The sequence below is a fragment of the Trachymyrmex septentrionalis genome, unplaced genomic scaffold (genome assembly GCF_001594115.1).
Source record: "Trachymyrmex septentrionalis isolate Tsep2-gDNA-1 unplaced genomic scaffold, Tsep1.0 scaffold70, whole genome shotgun sequence".
Classification (NCBI taxonomy): Eukaryota; Metazoa; Arthropoda; class Insecta; order Hymenoptera; family Formicidae; genus Trachymyrmex; species Trachymyrmex septentrionalis.
This window is the reverse complement of record NW_017305885.1, coordinates 1,539,980-1,560,109: the sequence shown is the minus strand read 5'-3', so window position 1 is coordinate 1,560,109 and position 20,130 is coordinate 1,539,980. Positions and strand designations below refer to the sequence as shown.

Genomic DNA, 20,130 nt, shown 5'->3' with positions numbered 1-20,130 from the left:
CTCGTAAGCTAACCGAGATTCCCGAGGCCACTCCGTCGACGATTCCGTGATATAAGTGAGACTAGGCTACTACTGATGAGGCTTCTCAAGACACAAATCATGCTTCTCCTGAATCGATAGGTGAATTAAATAAGTATAAATGTAATGCCAGAGAATGGCATAGAAAATCCTGGTCTCCAATCCTTATGCGATTATAATTATTAAGGTGTATTTATTTATAACAAAAAATAAAATTTTCACTTGTTCTTTTCGCTTTAATTAATTTCTCGATTTTTTTAAGTAGAAAACATTAAATTCTTTTTTAGCATATATGTATTTAAAATAGTATTGATAGAATTTCATATACTCATTTTAAATCCTTCAAAAATTTAATCTTTTTTAAGTAAATGAGAAACTACTTTAATATTAATGTAGGTATCTTTCGACTTTTTCTGTCTCTATGAAAAAAATTTTCACTTTAATAAAGAAAAGTTGGAAATTTTCTTCAAATTCATTCCAAAGTTTCACAGTTATTATACCTTTTTGTTCAGAAGATTGTTATTAATTTGAGATGAAAATTGTATCTTTTATGACTTTGAAAATTTTTCTAAATTAAAAGACTTGAAAAGATTCAGCACTTATTTGTAAAATTTTTTTATAGTGAAGTAGAATTTTTCTTTAGTTTGAAAAAATATATAGAAATATAAACTAGAAATTCATAATTCTGTGTTTTGAAAAAAAATTATTATTATTATATTATTAAGTACTAATACATTTTAATATCACTTTTTTAAATAACAAGATAATACAAAATAAATGATATATTTTATAATACATTTCTCTTTCTATTTCTCTCGTTTCTCATCTCTCGTAATTATTAGAACATAATATAAACGATCTGTACAAATAAAGTTTGAATTTACAAACCTCTTATATCGTAAGTTGTACAGGTTAATTAATTAAAATGTTACTTATTTCTGTGTCTGTCTGTTATATTCTTACTGCAACGATATCTCGAAATGTATTTTTAAATTTCTTGAATTTAAATTCACCTGGTTCCATTAATTTACATGAAATCGCACAGCCATCAGAATTTTCATCGTGGTATCGTTATCGCGGTCTTGCTTATATCTGATCCTACACACAACGACTGAAGAATCTCTAAATATCTGGCGTATGCTTGAAATGAGTTCGCTTTGAAATGGAGTAAAACCGAAGACAATTTTTTTCTCGGCCTGAGAGACAGGCTAAAAGTATTAATGGAAAAAGAGGGTCACGGGTATTGCTACCGCGATCGCATTTATTTTAATTTCACGATCGTAACCCGAATATCAGGAATTCCGTTTTACCATCGCGACCTAAACGAAGCGAGTAAATTACTCACGGTTCATCGAGGAAGCGCCGAGGGTTAAGCCGCTGGACGCGGAACTGCTTTACAAATCCTCCTCGTTACTTACCACAAGTTAGTTCACCCCGCCGTATGCATTATTCATTCCTCGTTTTCCTCTCTCGCGCCGTATATTTTATTTCGATCAAGCCCGATCGCGTTCGATGGCGTGCTTTCTAATCCGATAAAGTGTGCGACACATTTCATCCGGAACTTGTCGCCAAGAACCGGATACGCTTCGTTGATTCGAAACGAGATAGAGGTTGTACTACTTCCAACTATCACGCATATAATTGCAAGTACTACGGAAAATTTTTCTTTAAAAATCTGATATTTTCTTGTCTTTGAATCAATCTTATTTATTCATGCATTATACACTATCGAATATTTCGTGGATATCAAATTAATTTTTTATTATAACAGAATTGCATAAAGTCTCTCATTAAAATTTAACTCTTATCTGCAAAACTCTTATCTACTTTTTTAGGTATTTATGAGATAAATACTTAATTGTATTTATTTTAATGACGCTAATTTCAGATTATTTATTTTATTGATAATTATTATCAACAATAAATTCTGAACTTAAATTTGCTTTTAAATTAAAATGGATTGGAAATAAGTTTCCCAAATTATTAATGTTTACTAATGATACACAAAAGTAAAAATTTCTGACCTTTCAAAATATTTGGATATACTATCTCCATTTCTATAATCCTTTCTAGAGAATAAAATGACTTTTCTTTCGAGATAACTCTTATTATAATATAATAATGTATATAAATTATTCCACTTCATCATACATATTGCATGTGAAAAACTGCAGGTTTTTTATTTTCTGATGTATTTACTCTACTTCTGTCTAAGAAAGTAATTTTCTCATAATTTTGTCTAGAAGTGGCTCATATCCGGAGTAAATATTATACAAGTCATTTTCACTTCCTTCCAGAAAATGAGCATTTTTATATTTTATATCCTTTATTGCTTCGCAAAAATGCGTGAACTGTACTTACTGTAATGCACTTGTATATTGCGAATACTTAATGGATTATGTTTCAACTACGTTTTATAAATTGAAGATTTCTACGCGATTGCACTTATTTTGAAGCTTAACACTGAAAATCTATCAATCTTTATTTTTATTGAACAATAGAAATTTCGTTAAAACTGTCAGCGCAGTTTCGAGACTTTCGAGCAAGCCACTCAAAGTTATGTTCTCTTAAAATTCATTGAAGCTTTCCAAAACTTTGCCGAAAGTTTCCGTTTAGGCGTTTCTGTAGTGTGTATATCTGTTGTAGTGGGAAATAGAATACGTAACATTTATGTAAATGCAGGGCCGCGCTTGTTCCTGTCCATGTTTCTTTTGCAGTAAAGAAGTTCCATTAATTGTGTTGACACCGTATGAATGTAGGTACACTGTTTACTTATAACTCTGATTTACAACAAAGTGGAATAAAATTTTATTTAACGACGCACGATGTTAACAAATGAATTGCATGGGAACATAAATTGGAGAAAATTTATTTAAAATCTTTTCTTTTTATTTCGATCGTTATATATCTATGAATTCACAATTCCCTAGTTACAATGTTATACAAGCGTATCCTGTTTTTGGCAAAATATAGCATTCTCCGCTTTCTGTGGATGGTAATGAATTAATAGTCGAGTTATTAAGTTATGAATTAGCTTGAACCGCATAGAGCTTCTAATGCGATTCTGACCATGAATTATATAGAATTGTATTAGCCGGATATTTAAACTGCTTTGCATAAATTCATTACCCCATGTAACCTCGTTGGATTCAATTTACGCCCACACTGCAACACAAAGGAAATGTCTCGCAGCGATGTCAAAGTTTACCCAATTTGAAACTAGTGTTGATGATAAAGTAACACACATACATACGTGTGCGTACGCACAAATACGTAAAATGATGGGGGGGGGGAGAGAATTGATCACGTATTATGATTCAAGTGCTCGACTTCTGCTAGAGCGATTAAATTTCAGTTATTTGAATAGCTATCTTAAAATATTGACATTTAATTAATTAAAACATTAATCTTGTGTGTAAATTATTAATTGTATGATTATTAGTTTTCCAAATATTTAAAGCTCTATTATATATAGCAACTAAAATGCTCAAATATATATAAAATAATAATAATTTCATTAATATAAAATTCTTTTCTGATTTTGATAAATTTTTTTCAGAATCATTTATCTACCGTCTTTATCCTTTCACGCTTCTACACATATTAAATAAATCTTAAACAGAAATTATTTTGTAACGAAACTATCAACAAATTGTTATCGCAACGTTACGGAAAATGAAGAAAAGGATAAATTACTCCGCAAAAGTTCTAATGATTTATCGTGATACTATGAGTGAATTCAACTAACGTTACGCATTGTGAAGAGAATTTTAGTGAAAACTTTTGAAGTAGCTTGATAATACTACCTGGAGCAAAAATGTTCTCGCGAATTATGCGAATCGATATGAGCGAAGATAGTGGTGGATTGACACGAAGTGCATTGAGATGTTCGTTGCTCGGAGCGTCGAAAGTGAACAGGTAGATGAGAATTGTCGAACGTTCTCCATAGACGAATTATCCGAGAGTGACAGTGGGGTGATGAGGAGACTTTGGGGTACGTAATTACGGTGGATTACCGTTGGTGTTCACCCAGGGGGGGCACCTGGCCCGGGGGGCGTGCCACCCTACAGGGTTATCACCCTCGGGGGGTACGTGCCCGAAAAACGTTCGACGACGCACGATATATCTACATATCCTATACACTACTGGCGGAACTGCATCTCTTCGAACAGGTAAAGATTTGTACAGTATAAAAATGTTCTTCAGCGCATCATTATTATACGATATAAAGTATAAAATATCGCTATAACTATAAACGTGGACGTAGAAGTATGATTGGTCAGAAAAGTAAAAAGTTTCCTCGTGCGTACATTGCATTTAGTTTGAGATTATTTTATGCAAAAGAGAAAGATATAATAAAGTACATTACTTTACATATATATAATAATGTATTGAATAAGGATTGCAGCAACACATTTATTTTTCGTGCAAAATTGCTTCAAAAGAGATGAGATGTGCAGATAAATATCTTTTTACACTAGAGATGCTTTATAGATCTTTTATTAATGATACTAGAACAATTGCAGTCAATCATACGAAACTCTTCTTTTTATGCGGAGACAACGGATATAGAAAATTGCTTTAGATTAATAGCGCGATAATTACGTGATAAAAAAAGAGAAACTGTGAATTTTATTAAATCTATAATATCTCCTAAATGTATAAAAGTAAATGCTTTAATTTGAAAACCGAATAGTTCAAATTTTAATTTAATAAATTCTTTATCCCTTTTTATTCAATGTTTTTGTATTCAATGTAGTTGCGATTTGAATTAACTCATTGAGGTCCGAAACTGGTCTTTACAGAGATAAATACCAGAAGCAAATAGAAGATTCTATACGATTCTTTTTTACCTTCTACATTCTACGTAGAGGATAAAAGACCGGTTCTCATTACCGGACTTTTGTACGCTTAATACGAATAAATCGTCGCTCTTTTCTTCGTTAAACGAACGACACGGCCGTTCCTAAAGCGTCGCTCGCAAAATCTCGACGTTTTGAGACTAATTGGCAATTCCTCATTAGAAGTCCCTGTTGGCGGTGCGCACGCGTCATCGGCACCTTCCGCATAAGTACGCAGACATTGATTAAGGCCCCCGCCGCCACCGTCACCGCGCGATTCCCCATTAAATACGTCACACGGAATTCTGAGCGGCGCGGCAGCCGAAACCTCTTGAATTATGCTCGTCCTGCCGATTCCTGGGTGGTATGTACCCTTCGTCGGGGCGTCTCTCACACTCCTACTCCTGACCGGAGCTTTCCCTATTCACAGGGTCGATACGATCCGATAGCTACTCGAGCAGATAAGAATCACGAGTTAGTTCGGAGTTCGCTGACGAATTCTCAGATTTAACCATTACTCGATCGACGAGACGTCAGAGAGATTTAGATCGTTAATTAATTTATTTCAATTAACAATCTAAATCTATTCTTGGAGAGGAGTTTCCGAATGCAATTCGTAGCATCGACATAAATTCGCCGTTTATTAATAGAAAGATATAGAATCTTCCATATATCTTATGGATCTATTATATCGAGCATGAATAGAGGAGTATTACTAAAAAAAACTTATTTACTTTGAGGGAACATTATATAATTCTAACTGCATTGACAGATCAGAAATATCAAAGTAATATTATTCTCGGAATCGTCCGTGCTCTTAATCTGCGTTCTGTTGATTTTTGCAGTAGAGAAAACTAATGAACCTGTCATGCCTTTCGCAATCGATATTTAAATCGAGTTCGAATCGGTCATTTTCTACTAATTACTAAACGGATATTTTCATCACGCGACAACAGAAAAACTGCATTGTGTTTTACAAATTGGTTTTGCTCGCATTACAATTATCGTCCTCGTTTATGAGCATACAAAGCTATCGGCAAATATTACTTATAAGAATTACTTGCAAACGTTATTAATGCAAGTCACGATTTTATCGCTGGAATAATTACAAATTAGTATTAATATAATTTTATGTATAGTATACCAGATATACGTATCAGATGTTGCATATAATGATATGACACACTAATAACGGCTGTAATACATTAATTGCAATATGTTAATCAGTGGGTAATACCTCCAGTTTGGTGTAATGGGTTAATGAATATAATATCCAGCACTCGCGCGGAAACAATAATGTGACTTTTCATGAAATGTTTGCGGGCTTTCATTTGAATTTGACCTTTTTACGTAAAAAACTGAAGATTATAATTTCACAACGTTTTAGTACGTAAGCGGAATTAATAATAAAATTTCATACTATTGAAAATGATATGCGTTTATTTCTGTGTTATTTAATGTGGAGATATTTTATTCATGAATATCGGATTATTGATATGAAACTTTGTTATATTTTTCACGATCCTTCTGTGTTTCATTAATTGTAACAATAAATCGCTGCACCATCCATCTTTAATAGAACATAACGCCGTATTATATCCATCCCTGTGAATATGAAGAGAATTGGATTAAGATTAACAGTTTAGTTTCACGGTTCTAATTAAATTCAGATATTCTATGACAGCTTCTGAAATTGATTTAATCGCCGCATTTACGTGAGTAGGAATATTAAGCGTAAAGTACTTTATTAGGATCAAATCAGACATTTCTGAGTGACATTTAACGAAAAAATAACGATAGCGATTTTTTTATAGCAAATTTTATTATTAATTTTGCTCTTGTAATCATTTAAATGACATTTAATTAACATCTCAAGAAATACCAGATATTATATTAAATAAAAGGTACAAAAAATATCAGAAAATATATTAAATAAAACAGATATTTTTTATTGAATTTTACTCAGCACATAACTGAGTGTTAATAGCAGAAATATTTCATTTGCTAATTAAAAGATAAGCTATATATTATACCGCTTGTTAGGAAGATTATACTATCACGGAGTAATTAGGATTCCTCGTATTACTTCCTTCAAAAGTGGATGTCACATCCACTGTTTTTTTTAAAGTGAATATCAATCTATCGTGGAATTAAAATAATTGCCGATCGACATTAAATGAATGGCGTGTAAAGGTCGAACGAGGACGAGTGAATTAATTAAATTGTCGATAAAGCGAAAAGCGAAATCGTGCTATCGTCGCGTCGATTGCGTGTCGTTAGTGACGTCGTTGGTTGATTTCATTATCGGACATATATATCGCATTGTAAATCGCGAAGTGACAAAATGTGCAACGCGTGAGCGAATCAGTGCTAGAATCACTCATGGAAATCAGTTCAACGGAAGTGACGTTGTCCTTTTTGTCTCGATAATGCAAATGTACGAAACATTTCACGATTATAATTTTAATTACTTAAATTAGTTTTTTATTCTCTAATATCTGATTTAAAGACTTTTTTTATTGTAGAACGATATGTAACATTTAAATACACACAAATAATTTTTTCTTTCATGTCTTATGTAAACTCTATGTAATCACATCTCAAGAAAACTGATTATTTTTCATTAATTTTATATTCATATATCTTATATCATTACTGACTTAATTACTTATCTGCGCACTTTTAAAATTGCTAAAAAATACTAAAAATTAAAAAAATAAATAATTTTTATCTATCTTATACATAAAGAAACACGTTCTTTTTTCAATTGCAGAATTTTCGTTAAATTCAGGAGAACTAGGTTGCTTTTTTGTTAAAATTTTATAAAATTCTTTCTATTTAATGATGCAAATTTGAGAGATTCTGTGACCGAATTTTTAATAAGAAAAAGAAATTTAAGGGCAAATTTCTGAAAATACTTTTGAAAATCCAAGCCTTTTAACACACCTTGTATGTGCTAGACCGGCTACCATACACGTCGACGTCGCCGGTAAGGCGCATTTGCGTAATTGCACGGTGAACCGCGATAAGAACTTCGGAGCAGCGTCGGATAATGCAAAAACGTTTTGTACTTTGCACTTTTTTCCGAGCCATCTCCCTGGTGCATCCCTGAACATTTTAATACTTAGCCCGCCATGGCGTCCCTGGAAGAGCTCCATTAGCGCGAAAAATTTAATCGACATCGTGGATACGTTCTTGAGAGATCGCAACGACATCGATACAATTTTGCGAAATTGTTAACTGACAAGTGCAACGAAACGAATTTTATCGGCTAAGAAGATATTATTCGATCGAATTTTTCGCTTAATAAAATTACATCGCCGTTTATAAAGTTTTTCACAGTTTTATTTTTATTGTCAAAATTTTTACAACGTCTAACCTTCTACAGGCGAGTGTTGCACTTTTGCAACGTTTACTTTAAAATTAAATTCAGGATGAATTTGAGATAAATTCAGGATCTATACAAATTAGTTACATGTAAGAATTGATAAAATATAATATTAAAGTAGCGAAATTTAGGATAATAATTGTAACAAAAAAACCATGTACAATAAATTTTAATTTGCATCTCTCATTTACGATTTTTCTTTTTCCTGAATAATAGAAATAAAATGAATTATTATAATTATTTATAAAACATACATGTGTATGTACTACATAGAAGTATTTAGATTGATGTGAGTTAGTTAATTTATATTTCTGCCGATATACATAGTAATGTTTTCTTACATCCACGTTGAATAACGCGACTACGCTATACAATACGATTGGAATACATGAAAAATATTATCCGGCATCGTAATATTTATTGTTGGTTGTCACTGTAGATGTTTGTTTCGAGCTAGTAATTCGTAATCTGTGGATTTCGAGGACCGAAGTGTAGAGCAACTCCATGCGCGCCCGTCGAGTTTTAAACGAAATTAGCTTCCGCGCAAGCTGCCACCAAGAGCGCCAATTAAACGTTACCAATTCGAGTGCTCGACGGACGTACGATCTGTCTGTCGCTGGGTAGGAGCCAGTTTGATCGATGTGCCCAATTTCCCGGAGCGAATTCTCCAGCGCAAGCGGTACCGTCGTCGATATATTTACTTCTTTTTTTTCCGAGAGAAAGCTAGTGCCACATCTACCCCTTCTTTTTTTTCATTACGCGTGTCTCAGCGATGCACACCGGGTGTCACCGGCGTCAATTCGCGCGGAAACTGCAGCTGAAAAATATCTCGCTCTGACCCGTCGATCATCGACCCAGATGGGAATCGAGTCCTGGGCCAGAGTCGTTCTCGAGATTGCAGCCTTCAATTCGTGCGTGTCAAAAATTGAAGAGGGTTGGGAACGGGGAGAGAGAAGGTGGGAGGAATTGGAGGATTTGAAAAGAGAGTGCGACCGTTGTTGACAGGCAGACTGTTTTAGATTAAGACAACGCCGCGACAAACGGAAACAAAAGATATTTCATAGACTTTGTAGTGTCGTTGCTATTGCATGTTATTTCTCTAGAGAACGTTTTTCTTTTATATGGTTTTTTATTTTCCAATATTTTCTGACACCGAATTAAACGAATGTCAGTGTGGCACATATTTTTGATAATATATTTTACTCTTCTCTTTTACTATATTAATATAATATACATCTCTATGACAAAATTGAAAATTCTTTGTTCATAAAATCATATATTATTTTAATTTACGTTATTTAAAGTTTAAAATGTATACTTGTAATAGAGAATAATATTTATACGAATCTGAATAAAATAATATGCCAACATGCAATATTAAAACAAACTATTAACATCATCAATTAAACATTAATTATATAATAATTTTATTATAATAATAATTTTATTATTAACATAAATTGATTGCTCCCAATTAGTAATTAATTGTGCTAATTGAAATTGCTTTTAGAAATTACAAATTATCAATCACAAAAATACTTATTATTTATTATTTCAATCTTGTAATTTTAGATCAATTAATATTTTATAAATTTCATTTTAACATTGCGAAGAGAATTCTGTGATTCTTCTAAAATTTGGGTTAATGAAACTTTTCATCTAATTTTATATTGATGAGAAATATGGAATAAAGTAAGACCAGATTTGCACGTAACTGTGAACCATACATAGCTGCTTTAAAAAGAACAAAACAAATCCTATTGTTCTTGCCGTGACGGCAGCGAATATTTCTTAATTCACTCGCATCGGCGCCGATTTATTTTCATTGGCGCATGCATTGCATGTCGGCGTCGACGTACTCGTATACCACCGTTGTACAGGAAGACTCGTATATAAATCATTTCTATCCACGCGCAGACTGCAATTCACGTCATCGCGATGACGAAACACCACGAATTCTCTCTCTGCCGCACGAATACTCCCTATTTCCATAAAAAGACCTGGATTTTCTAAAAAAGTTCTGTATTTTTTAAATTTAATTTGCTTTTCCAGAAATCCGCTCAAATTATTACCAAATTAGCATTATTTTATGAAAAATTTTTGGGAGGAATGACGTGCTAATGAAATTCTTTATTATTATAATTAAGCATATATTAATTTATATCAATAAAAAAAATTGTCATTTTAAGTCTTGTTATAAAATATAAATAAAAAGTTAATTTTTAATCCTTTTCGGAAATAATAAGAAATGAATAAATAAATGATGTAAAGTCTTTCAGTCAACAAAAAGTTTGATTATTTGATTATTTTTACAAGTATTTATATTTATATTGCTTTTTATTTTTAGAGCGAGAGAATTATTAAAAATATAAAATACATATATCATAAAATATATTTTACTTAGGTATAAAATATAAAAAATATGATATCCTCTAGTATATGTTTTTAATTAATAGTGCCTTTTTCGTAGAGTTCTTTAATCTTGTTCTTAAGGATCTAAGGAGGCATCCTCCTGCTTGTTGCAGGATCTGCAGTCGGAAATTGAAACGCACCGAGACGTTTACGCATCTTTGAACGGCACCGGACGAAAATTATTGAGTTCACTGGCAAGTCAAGATGACGCTGTTATGCTGCAACGTCGATTGGATGAAATGAACCAGAGATGGCATCATTTGAAGGCAAAGAGCATGGCAATAAGGTAAGTGCTAAAATAATCCGATAATTAATATCATTATCGTTAATTGTGCCCTCTGAAATTTATGAAAATGAAGACTATTTTAAAAAATAAACTTTTCACGATATACTTATTATACAATTATTACATAATTATATTATATAGTTATAATATTCAATTGTTTGATTGATATTTTTAAAAGAAAAAAATAATGAATTATGTAAAATATTTTTAATTTTATATTAAAAAAATGTATATCCTATTAGGACATGAAAATGTCTCCTTTTACGATATAATGATGAAAATTGTATTTATTTATTCATAAAAGATTTTTTCTATTACTTTTGATTACTTAAAAATTAAAAAATAGATAAAAATTGTTTTACGTAGTATATTTTAATATAAAAATATTGTTTATAATTTAACTTTAATAAAACAGATTGACTTATTTTGAAAACAATAATATACATATTTTATCGAATTTTAAATAAAATTACATATATATCATTATTATATATATTGTAGTTCTGTGTAGCTTGCGTTTAATAACATTAGTTTCTACATGAAAGATATTTATTATGAAATATATGTATTTTTATATTTTTTTTCTTTCAGAAATTATCAGTATAAAATTAAAAATTGTACATAAGTGTTAAGTATTTTGAAACATTGTGAGCATGAATATATAAGGCGCACAGATTTTCATAACAGAGATATTTTTCCTCATAATATTACAAAAGATAGTTTTCGCGTGTGAAATGGCGTCGTAAATCAACACGTTGAAAAAGGCCAACTGGGAGAAGCGAACTGACCTTTTTGACAAAAGAATAACTTTGAAACGCACAACACATTCAGCACAAAAGCTTGAAAATTCGTAATACGTCTACGATCTTTTGTGCTTTCATAATTTTTTGAAAAAAGAAATAGAAAAATTTATATATATGCATTGCATAAACTTGTAAAATAGAGAACCGTGCCGTAATATGTACTATTGTACAAAGTTTTGGCTTTTGACATGCGAACAATTTCGGACATTCTTCTGCAGGGTGGGTTAGCGTGGGCTGAATAGTGCATTAACTATGAGCTTTCGCATTCTCGGCGTACCATTCTGCTTTGATGGCGTTGCAGTTATGCGTCATAATAATGTATGTGCAGAAAATAAAAATAATCGCTCGTTAAAAAGAGAGAGATTTGTAACGGAGGTGAGAAAATTTTGTTACGGTAGCAAATTAACTTCTTCGCTTGGTGAACGAGATTGTACATCTGTGAAAAGAATCATATATATATAGGAGTACTTTATATTATAGTGATTCACTCTTGCGCGTACTGTTGGAAATAATTTATATTTGAAGGGAAAATACGCGCAATTTGAGAGCTATTTTCATGCTTCGTGAATGAAATGAAATCATAAATTATTAAATAAAAAACAAGTATAAATAGAAATTTAACTTATCACTAAGTACGTTACTTCTAATATCTCCTCGCTTTTTTGAGAGACTTAATTTTTTAATAATCGAAAGTATAGTACAGAATCTAAACCTCGTTTTTGTTCGCAAGTTTGTTCAGTCTGCACTGTTGGTTCATAGGAAATCCTCACAGGATTTTCCGGTGGAAACTTCGAGAATTCGTGATCCAATTTAGCCTCAAACGTAGCGTAAACTTCTCTTCGACTGCTCGACTATGCAACCGTGGACTGTTAGAAAGCGCATCGAACTTCCGCGGTAACCATATCCCAGCACATTGATCTGATAGCAAAACTATGTAGCTTAACATAATATGTTATTCTTACTTGTTTTATATTCACCCAAACGGGACATTATTTAGTATTAAAAGAAGAAAATTGTCGATAAAAACGTTATTTTGTCGAATCTCAGAACTATCTATAGAGAAATTACAATCGACGAAATCTTCTTTTCTCCAAAAGAAGGAAAAATGTTTGCAAAGAAGCATTTATATGTATATAGATTTTAGACTTTGAAGCATATCGATATAGAACTGACAGACAAATCCTGTATAGATGTGCTCTGATAAAATTATGATTTCACATAAGGAAGGATGATGAAATATACTTTCTATGAAACGTTATTGAAATTTAATTTAAATTATGTTTTTTTAGAACTGTAAAGTACATTTATTTATAATTTAAGAGATGATTATATGATTGATGGAAAAATGCGTTTGTACTAAATATAGATATTTATATATTTGAATGTTTAACGCATTTAGTTAAATGATAAATTATTAAGTATTTAATTTGTATCTGGAACATATTATTTTTAACATTATTTCTATGAAGATTTTCATTTTCGTTATTTATTCTACGTTAATTATACATAGTTAATCAAACATTTCAAATATGTCCAATACATTACATGTCACTTTTATTTATTTTAATCATTATTATAAATTTGTCATGTTATTCGTAATATCCAGACGAATAAATATACCATACACGTATTACACATTTATAGTGCAAAATCGTTCGACCATTAATAATGATCGTGTCGCCGATTGGATAGTTCGGTCCTCATTCCGGAAAGTATAAATGGGTCAGCTCACGCAAAGCTTGCTCAACATTATTGGCCATGCGACCAATCGATTAACGTTTTTGGAAACTTTCACGGCAAATCCATTTGCGGGGACTTTACCGTAGTCGGTCGTAATCGGATTCCCTGTAGAAACTTTATAGCATGTTAATTCTAGCCCTGAACATCGACTCCGAGATCCGCCGTAAACTTTGCACAGACAACTATGCAACTGCGTTGTTGAAGGGTATCTGAATATTTCTGGAGAGAAAGTCCATGGTTTGATTATGTACGTCGGGGGGAGGAAAGTTTCATCGATTTGTCAGTATAGAGCGCCGCGTAACTCGTGAAACAATTTTGGCCATTACGCGAAATTTTACCTATCCAATTTAATTTCTTCATCACAAAATCGTTATTAAACTTCATGTTGCCTTAAAAATTATTTTACGACACTTCTAACATGACAAAAATCCGTAATGTTTATTATTAAGTTTTATCTAATCCTCAGTTTCTATACAATTTTAATTAAAAAGCTTTAGTCTTCTGCATTTTGAAAAAAAAAATATTTAAAAATATATAAAAGTCGCAATTATAACTATTCTATTTTTAAGAGGGATATTGCAACTTTTGATGGAAGAATTCGTTCACCTCTATAGAATAGACTGCGCGAAGGAAAATATCGCGTGATCTCATAAAATTACAGTAGGAATTATAGAGCAACTTATTGTTTATATTAGATCTTTCAGCCCTTCAACTTTCTTTCGTGATATGTACACAAGCACAGATATCGAGAATAAATACAGATAAAGACGGGAGTTCTTAAAGTAGATATCTTTATTTTGCTTAACACGAAATCTGATCAGAATTAAAATTATTATAGTCCACAGACTGAATATATGTAGTTTCATCGAATTTTATGGTGCTTTTCTGAAACAAGAAATATTAATAAGTTTTAATAATAATTTTTACATAAATAAGTTTTAATTTAATTAGTATAAGTTTATATAAGTTTAAATTGTTAATTTTTTGTATGTGTTTCAAAAGATACTTTATTTAACTCAAATTTTAATCATAAAATGTTAATTAGCGTATATTTTAGCGAGAAAAATATTCAAAATAGTCATCGCTGATTTTTGACGATCTCAGTAAATAATTAAGGAGCATTTTAAGGAGAATTTACTTTAATTTAATCAACGCAAAGTATTCCATTAATGGGAAAAATAAGTCTTGCGACAATATAAAGTCAGCATTGAGGTCAATTCCAATAAAAGACCGTGCAATCAGTCTCCATTAATTAGTCCGAATTGCGGCCACAAGCTTGATTACCGAAGAGATATTCGTGCAGGATGCGAACTACGAGGGCGTCACGTATAGAAGGATAGAAGTTCGCTCGCCAACCATATTTATCGGTACCTCTCTCTATCAGCCTTCGTTCTTCGTCCGTCAATCTACCAGCTGATCTCTCTCATTTCCGCGTGTTCTCTTTCCCTCTTCCTTTCCTTTCTCTCTCTCTCTCTTTCTCTCTCTCTCTCTCTTTCTCTCTCTCTCTCTCTCTCTCTCCCCCCCCTCTCTTTCTTCCAAATCGTCCGCAGCAGCACTTTAGAGTAATTCCGCAATCAAGCCACAAATGCCAAAGTCGATAATTCGGCGGGAGATCGTTTTGGCACTGGATTTATTAGCGAATACTGTCAATGTTATTTGTGGAAAAATTTTTCAAATTAACTCAACTCTGACAAATGTGCATGACAGTTTCTCTTTCAAATTGAAGATAAATTGCAGAAAAATTGTCGTCGTAAATAATAATTTTCTCAAACACAAGATTTGTATAATTTTTTGCATATGGCACATCATAATTGTAATTCCTCTTGTTACGAACTTGTTCTTAAACGGATCTGCAGATTTCACGTTTTGTTAAAAACATAATATTAATTTTCTGATTGTGGTATTTTCTAAAACTGAAAGAAGTGAATTAGGAGTGAAAATGGAGTACAGAATTGAAGCTATTGACAAATTTCAAGTAAATTGTACGTAAATATTAGTTTAGAGTTTTAATAGCATTTTTTTAACATCTATATGTAGATTATACATATTATTAAACGATTTTTGAAAAATTCGATACTCGAGTGCTATACTTTACAGTCTTCATTAAAAAAAAATTAGTATATTATTTCGGTACGTTAAATTCGTTAAATTTATGACCTCACAGAAGCGCTTTACGCTCAACAGGAATATGCTCTTTGCGAAAATGTCCTGCCAGAAATAAACATCTCAATGACTTATCAAAATGCACGTTAAGTGGACTTCGTGATCGATGCAGTCGTCTCGATCGCCACGCCCGACGTAGATTAACGAGGATAAAAAGCCATCCGACTGATCCTCTCTTTTCGCCATCGTTACATTCGCACGGATTATATTTTTTGTTTTCCGCAAGATACCGGAACCGGCCGTAAAATCAATACTAAGGGAGAGGGAGTAATTAGTTACCTCGGCACGCACGCTGCCAACAACGGCGACAGCATCCGGCGGTCGGATACGCGGACTTTTCGGACTTGTCCAACATCCGGCAGTGCTTCCCTGGCGCATACCAGTATCCGGACGACAAATAAAGGTTTACGAACTGCACGAGTGTTTGTAGACGATGCACCGCTGCCTGTCGCACATCGCGCGTCGCCCCGCAGCTCGAGTCGTGTAAACTTGTGTAACAATTGCTAGCGCGGTTCATCCCGAATGACCTATTGTTCGCGGCTAGCAAATAAAAGGGAAGAAAAAAATAGCGATTGCGAGCGCGCTTTATACAGCGAAAGTTTGCACAGATATGAATTTTGTGTTCAACCAAAACTGTATAGTGCGCGTGAAATTATATAAAAGCAGTGCTACGTACCGACAAATCTCTTTATTGGTATAATAATTACGCTCGGAGGAATCTATCTCTTCCGTTATTCGAACAAATTTCTATGCTACATGAATTTTATATTCTAAATTTAGATATGTATAGTATGTATGCAAGTGTCAAAATTGAATCACGCACACGCTCGGTTTATTTATAACTGCGCGATGATAAATGGTTACCTAACCAATTAATTTTTTTTTTCTATAGTTTTTCAACGTAGTAACGGAATTGCGAATTTATTTACTGACCAGCTGACGCGGGATTCGACAGTTCAATGAAAAACACGGGCAAAATGAAAAAGAATTCGAGTGGCTGCGAGGCATAAACGTGTCGTCCGCGCTCGATCGGAACGAATTAATATTCCATCGCGCATCGAAGCGTCGATGTATCGACGCGCAAAATCCGAAAAGCAGATGAAAGCGCACTCGCCGTATTTGCAAATGAAGTCGCGCTACGAAAACTAGATGCACAGATAGCACATTGGCGCGGTACGCACACACAAAGTCTGGTCACCAAAGCAAGACGCTGCGAAGTCTAAGATGTGGTTCAAAGCGACGCTTGTTAACGGGGAAACAGGAATCGGGAGGAATAATAATACTGTCTCGGTTGCGATATTACTAGCGCATTTAAATCGATGCAACGGTGCGTTCACGCGCATATTCGTGCCATACACTAAGGCGAACGAAAGCGAAACGCCGACATAGCTTTTGTGCACAATTGAAGACAAATGAGTCAATTCTAAGCAATATCATAAAACTCGTAACTTGTTCTCAGGACTTGTAAGAATTTAGAGACTAGAGTTGTAATTCTATCCGTAATGAGCTTACTACATTAATTCTAAAGCATACATATAATCAGGGTTGGGAAGTAACTAGTTACTTATAATTAAGTGATAGTTATAGTTACTTTTTTTCAGTAACTGTAACTTAGTCCCTTTTTTCCATCTGTAACTGTAACTTAACTTAGTTACGTTTCTTCCATTAACTAGTAACTAATTTCAGTTGCTTTTACAGTTACTTTACATTTTAAACTTATTTGTCAACTTAATGTGATTAGTTAAAATCTGAATATTGATGAAGGATACGGTTCATTACAAATGCTTCGAAGTTTTTTGATAGGTTAGTAAATTGTAAACGTAAATTATTTTTTTCTTTGATAATTCTAATGATATCGAATGTTACTTATATTGCTCTGTCTTGTATGATAACAGAAAAGTAACTGTAATTGTAACGAGTTAATTTTTAGTCTCGATAACTTGGAACTGTAACTGCAGTTACTTGTGAAAGAAAAAACCTAACTGTAACTAATTATGTCTACAAAGTAATTTTTCCAACCCTGCATATAATGAACTTCCTTTCCTCCTGACTACTTTGTTTTTATACATGAAAAGAATGATTTTGCTGAAATACTTAAAAATTTGACTAGATAAGAGAAAATAATTTTATTAGTCCATCAAAATATTTGTGTAGAAAATGCTGCAAAAAATTTTGATATTCTAACAATCAGCTTGAGCGTCCTATATAATTATTTTGATAGTCCAACAAAGTTTATTTTCAAATCTACATCTAGTTAAATTTTTATAGACTTCGGCAAAATCGCTCTTTCCATTCTTTTCATCTAAAGTGAACAGTTAACTTTTGAATTCTTTATTATTTATCTTTCATCTAAATTTTTCATCGCAGGATTTTTCGAATTTGTTAACATTTCAATTTAATTATCAATAAAAGAGCAAGTTATTTTCTTTCCTTTATTTATCAGATTTATAATACGTCGCATGTATTTAATACAAAAATATACAGTCTTAAAGATAACATAGTATAAGTTCTCGGATATGAAAATAATACATACTCTTCACTTCACATAGTGACGCACGAGACACAGACAGTGCGCTAAAATAACTTCTCATTTGATCAGTGACATTTCCATAAATAAGATTGACAGAACTTTATCTCAGGGGAATAATTTCAAGCCAGATTACGCGGCCGAACACGCCGTGTGTTCGATTCGTCCCGTATCTCGCGAGCGGGGTGGACAAGCTGTAACTGCAAAAACACATGCCGCGACACCGACAACGCGAAACACGACGTTTGATCCATCGCTAGACCGGAACTGACAGCCAGATAATCGCGGGGGTCGTGATGAATCGCTCGGTAAGTCTTATCAGTTGACCTCCGATGCGCGGCATCGGCTTCGCTGGCTCTCCGAACGAAACACGTCGTGGAGACTGTCACGTACAAGTTCGTTCAGCGCTGCTCGTCTGAACCTTTTTCTCTCTCGATTGCGGCAAATCGAAAGTTATTTTTACGTGACGTCCCACATAACGTGCAGTAACGCGCGACAACATGAAGACGGCAACGCCCGATATCGAAACGAACGATCGTAGCAGGAAATTTGTTGGAGTCTCGATGGAAGAGAGAAATGGTCAAATGCGAAGGAACAGAAAGAGAGCGAGTGAGATAGAGGGAGAAAAGGGGGAGAGAATCGAATCGGTTTGCCGATATCCCACAAAACTCAAAGCGATGCCTTCGTGATCAGAACGCGAGAACACGGACGAAAAACGAATTCTACGTGAAGATGGAAAGTTTCTGGTTACAATAATGAAGGGATAGCGCTTGCGATCGCGATCAATCGAAATGGCAATGGTGCTGAAAAGTTCGCTATAGCATCCGTATTTTTCCTACCTTTGTTCCGCTGGAGATCGATGACCCGCTCCTGCTGGAAATTCCATTATATCCTGCTAGAGATCGATTATCACTGTTGAAATTATCAGATACTTTCTTGTAGTACTATCTTAAAAAAAGGTTATTATTCATTTAAAATAGGTTAGATAAAAAAAGGTTATCATTTATTTGCAACCCTGCGATTTCTTTTTGAAATCAGAAAAAAATTAATGCGCGCAATTACCTAGGTTAACTGTCCCTATTAATATGCCTTTTAACTAATTTGCTTATTACTGAATTAATTATTAAATATTGTAGCTTTAATTTTATCTGTTTGTAATCAATATCGGTTTTTCAACTATTTCTTTTTCTTATAATATTTCTTTAATTTAAAAAATGTTAATACTTTATAATGCTTTTGACAAAAATAGAAAACATGTACAATCTAGACATATATAGAAATATAGAATTAATTTCATTACATAGAACAGTATAATTTGGAGCTCTGGACAACTCTGAAAGTGAAGAAATGATACGGTTCAAGTGGATAGGAGATATGCTGAAGAATAATTAATTATTGCATATTGTAATAATTAATTAATTAATTGTTCAAATCGATTAATCTGCGTCTGCCATGCCTGCTGTACTATTGTTATTCTCAAATTTGTTGATCTCATAGCAACATGCGTGGAAACACGCATAGCATTTCCAGCATTCAAAAGCATTTGCAAGCCCGACACTCCGTCAAGGACATTAATAATGTCGTCAACAAATCTGTCGCACTGTTTGATATTTCCTTCCGGCATCCGGTCTTTGCCCGACTCCAACTTACTGGTCTCGGTCGGTTTGCCAGAATGTATTCTCAACACATATATCGCGGTGCGAAGCAATAATGTAAGTTTAAAGTATGATAATGTGCAGCTTTACGTTAATCTCAAGAAGGTTAATGGCGTTGATACCCGCTGATCCCGTCCAATAAATGAAATTCGAGCTTTATTTGATATCGCTATGCAAACAATCGAGGATCAGTTTAACTGGAGAAACTGTTAAATGATCGCTTTCAGAGAATCCATTTATCACTCAGGCATAAATATCTAATATTTACACTCCTTTAAATATCTCTATTTTTGACAG

At 33.1% G+C, this 20,130-nt stretch overlaps 1 protein-coding gene across 9 annotated transcripts in view; it reads left to right on the top strand.

Annotated features, from left to right (window-relative positions):
• The window catches only part of LOC108753686 (dystrophin, isoforms A/C/F/G/H), a 456,309-nt gene that overhangs the window by 341,508 nt on the left and 94,671 nt on the right, over nt 1–20,130 (top strand). For 8 of the 9 annotated variants that reach the window (XM_018495513.1, XM_018495514.1, XM_018495518.1 and 5 more), the window contains one exon: nt 10,773–10,945. In XM_018495513.1, coding sequence (XP_018351015.1) covers nt 10,773–10,945 — 173 coding nt within the window. The remainder of the gene's footprint in view (nt 1–10,772; nt 10,946–20,130) is intronic. The other variant, XM_018495515.1, reaches the window with a different exon arrangement.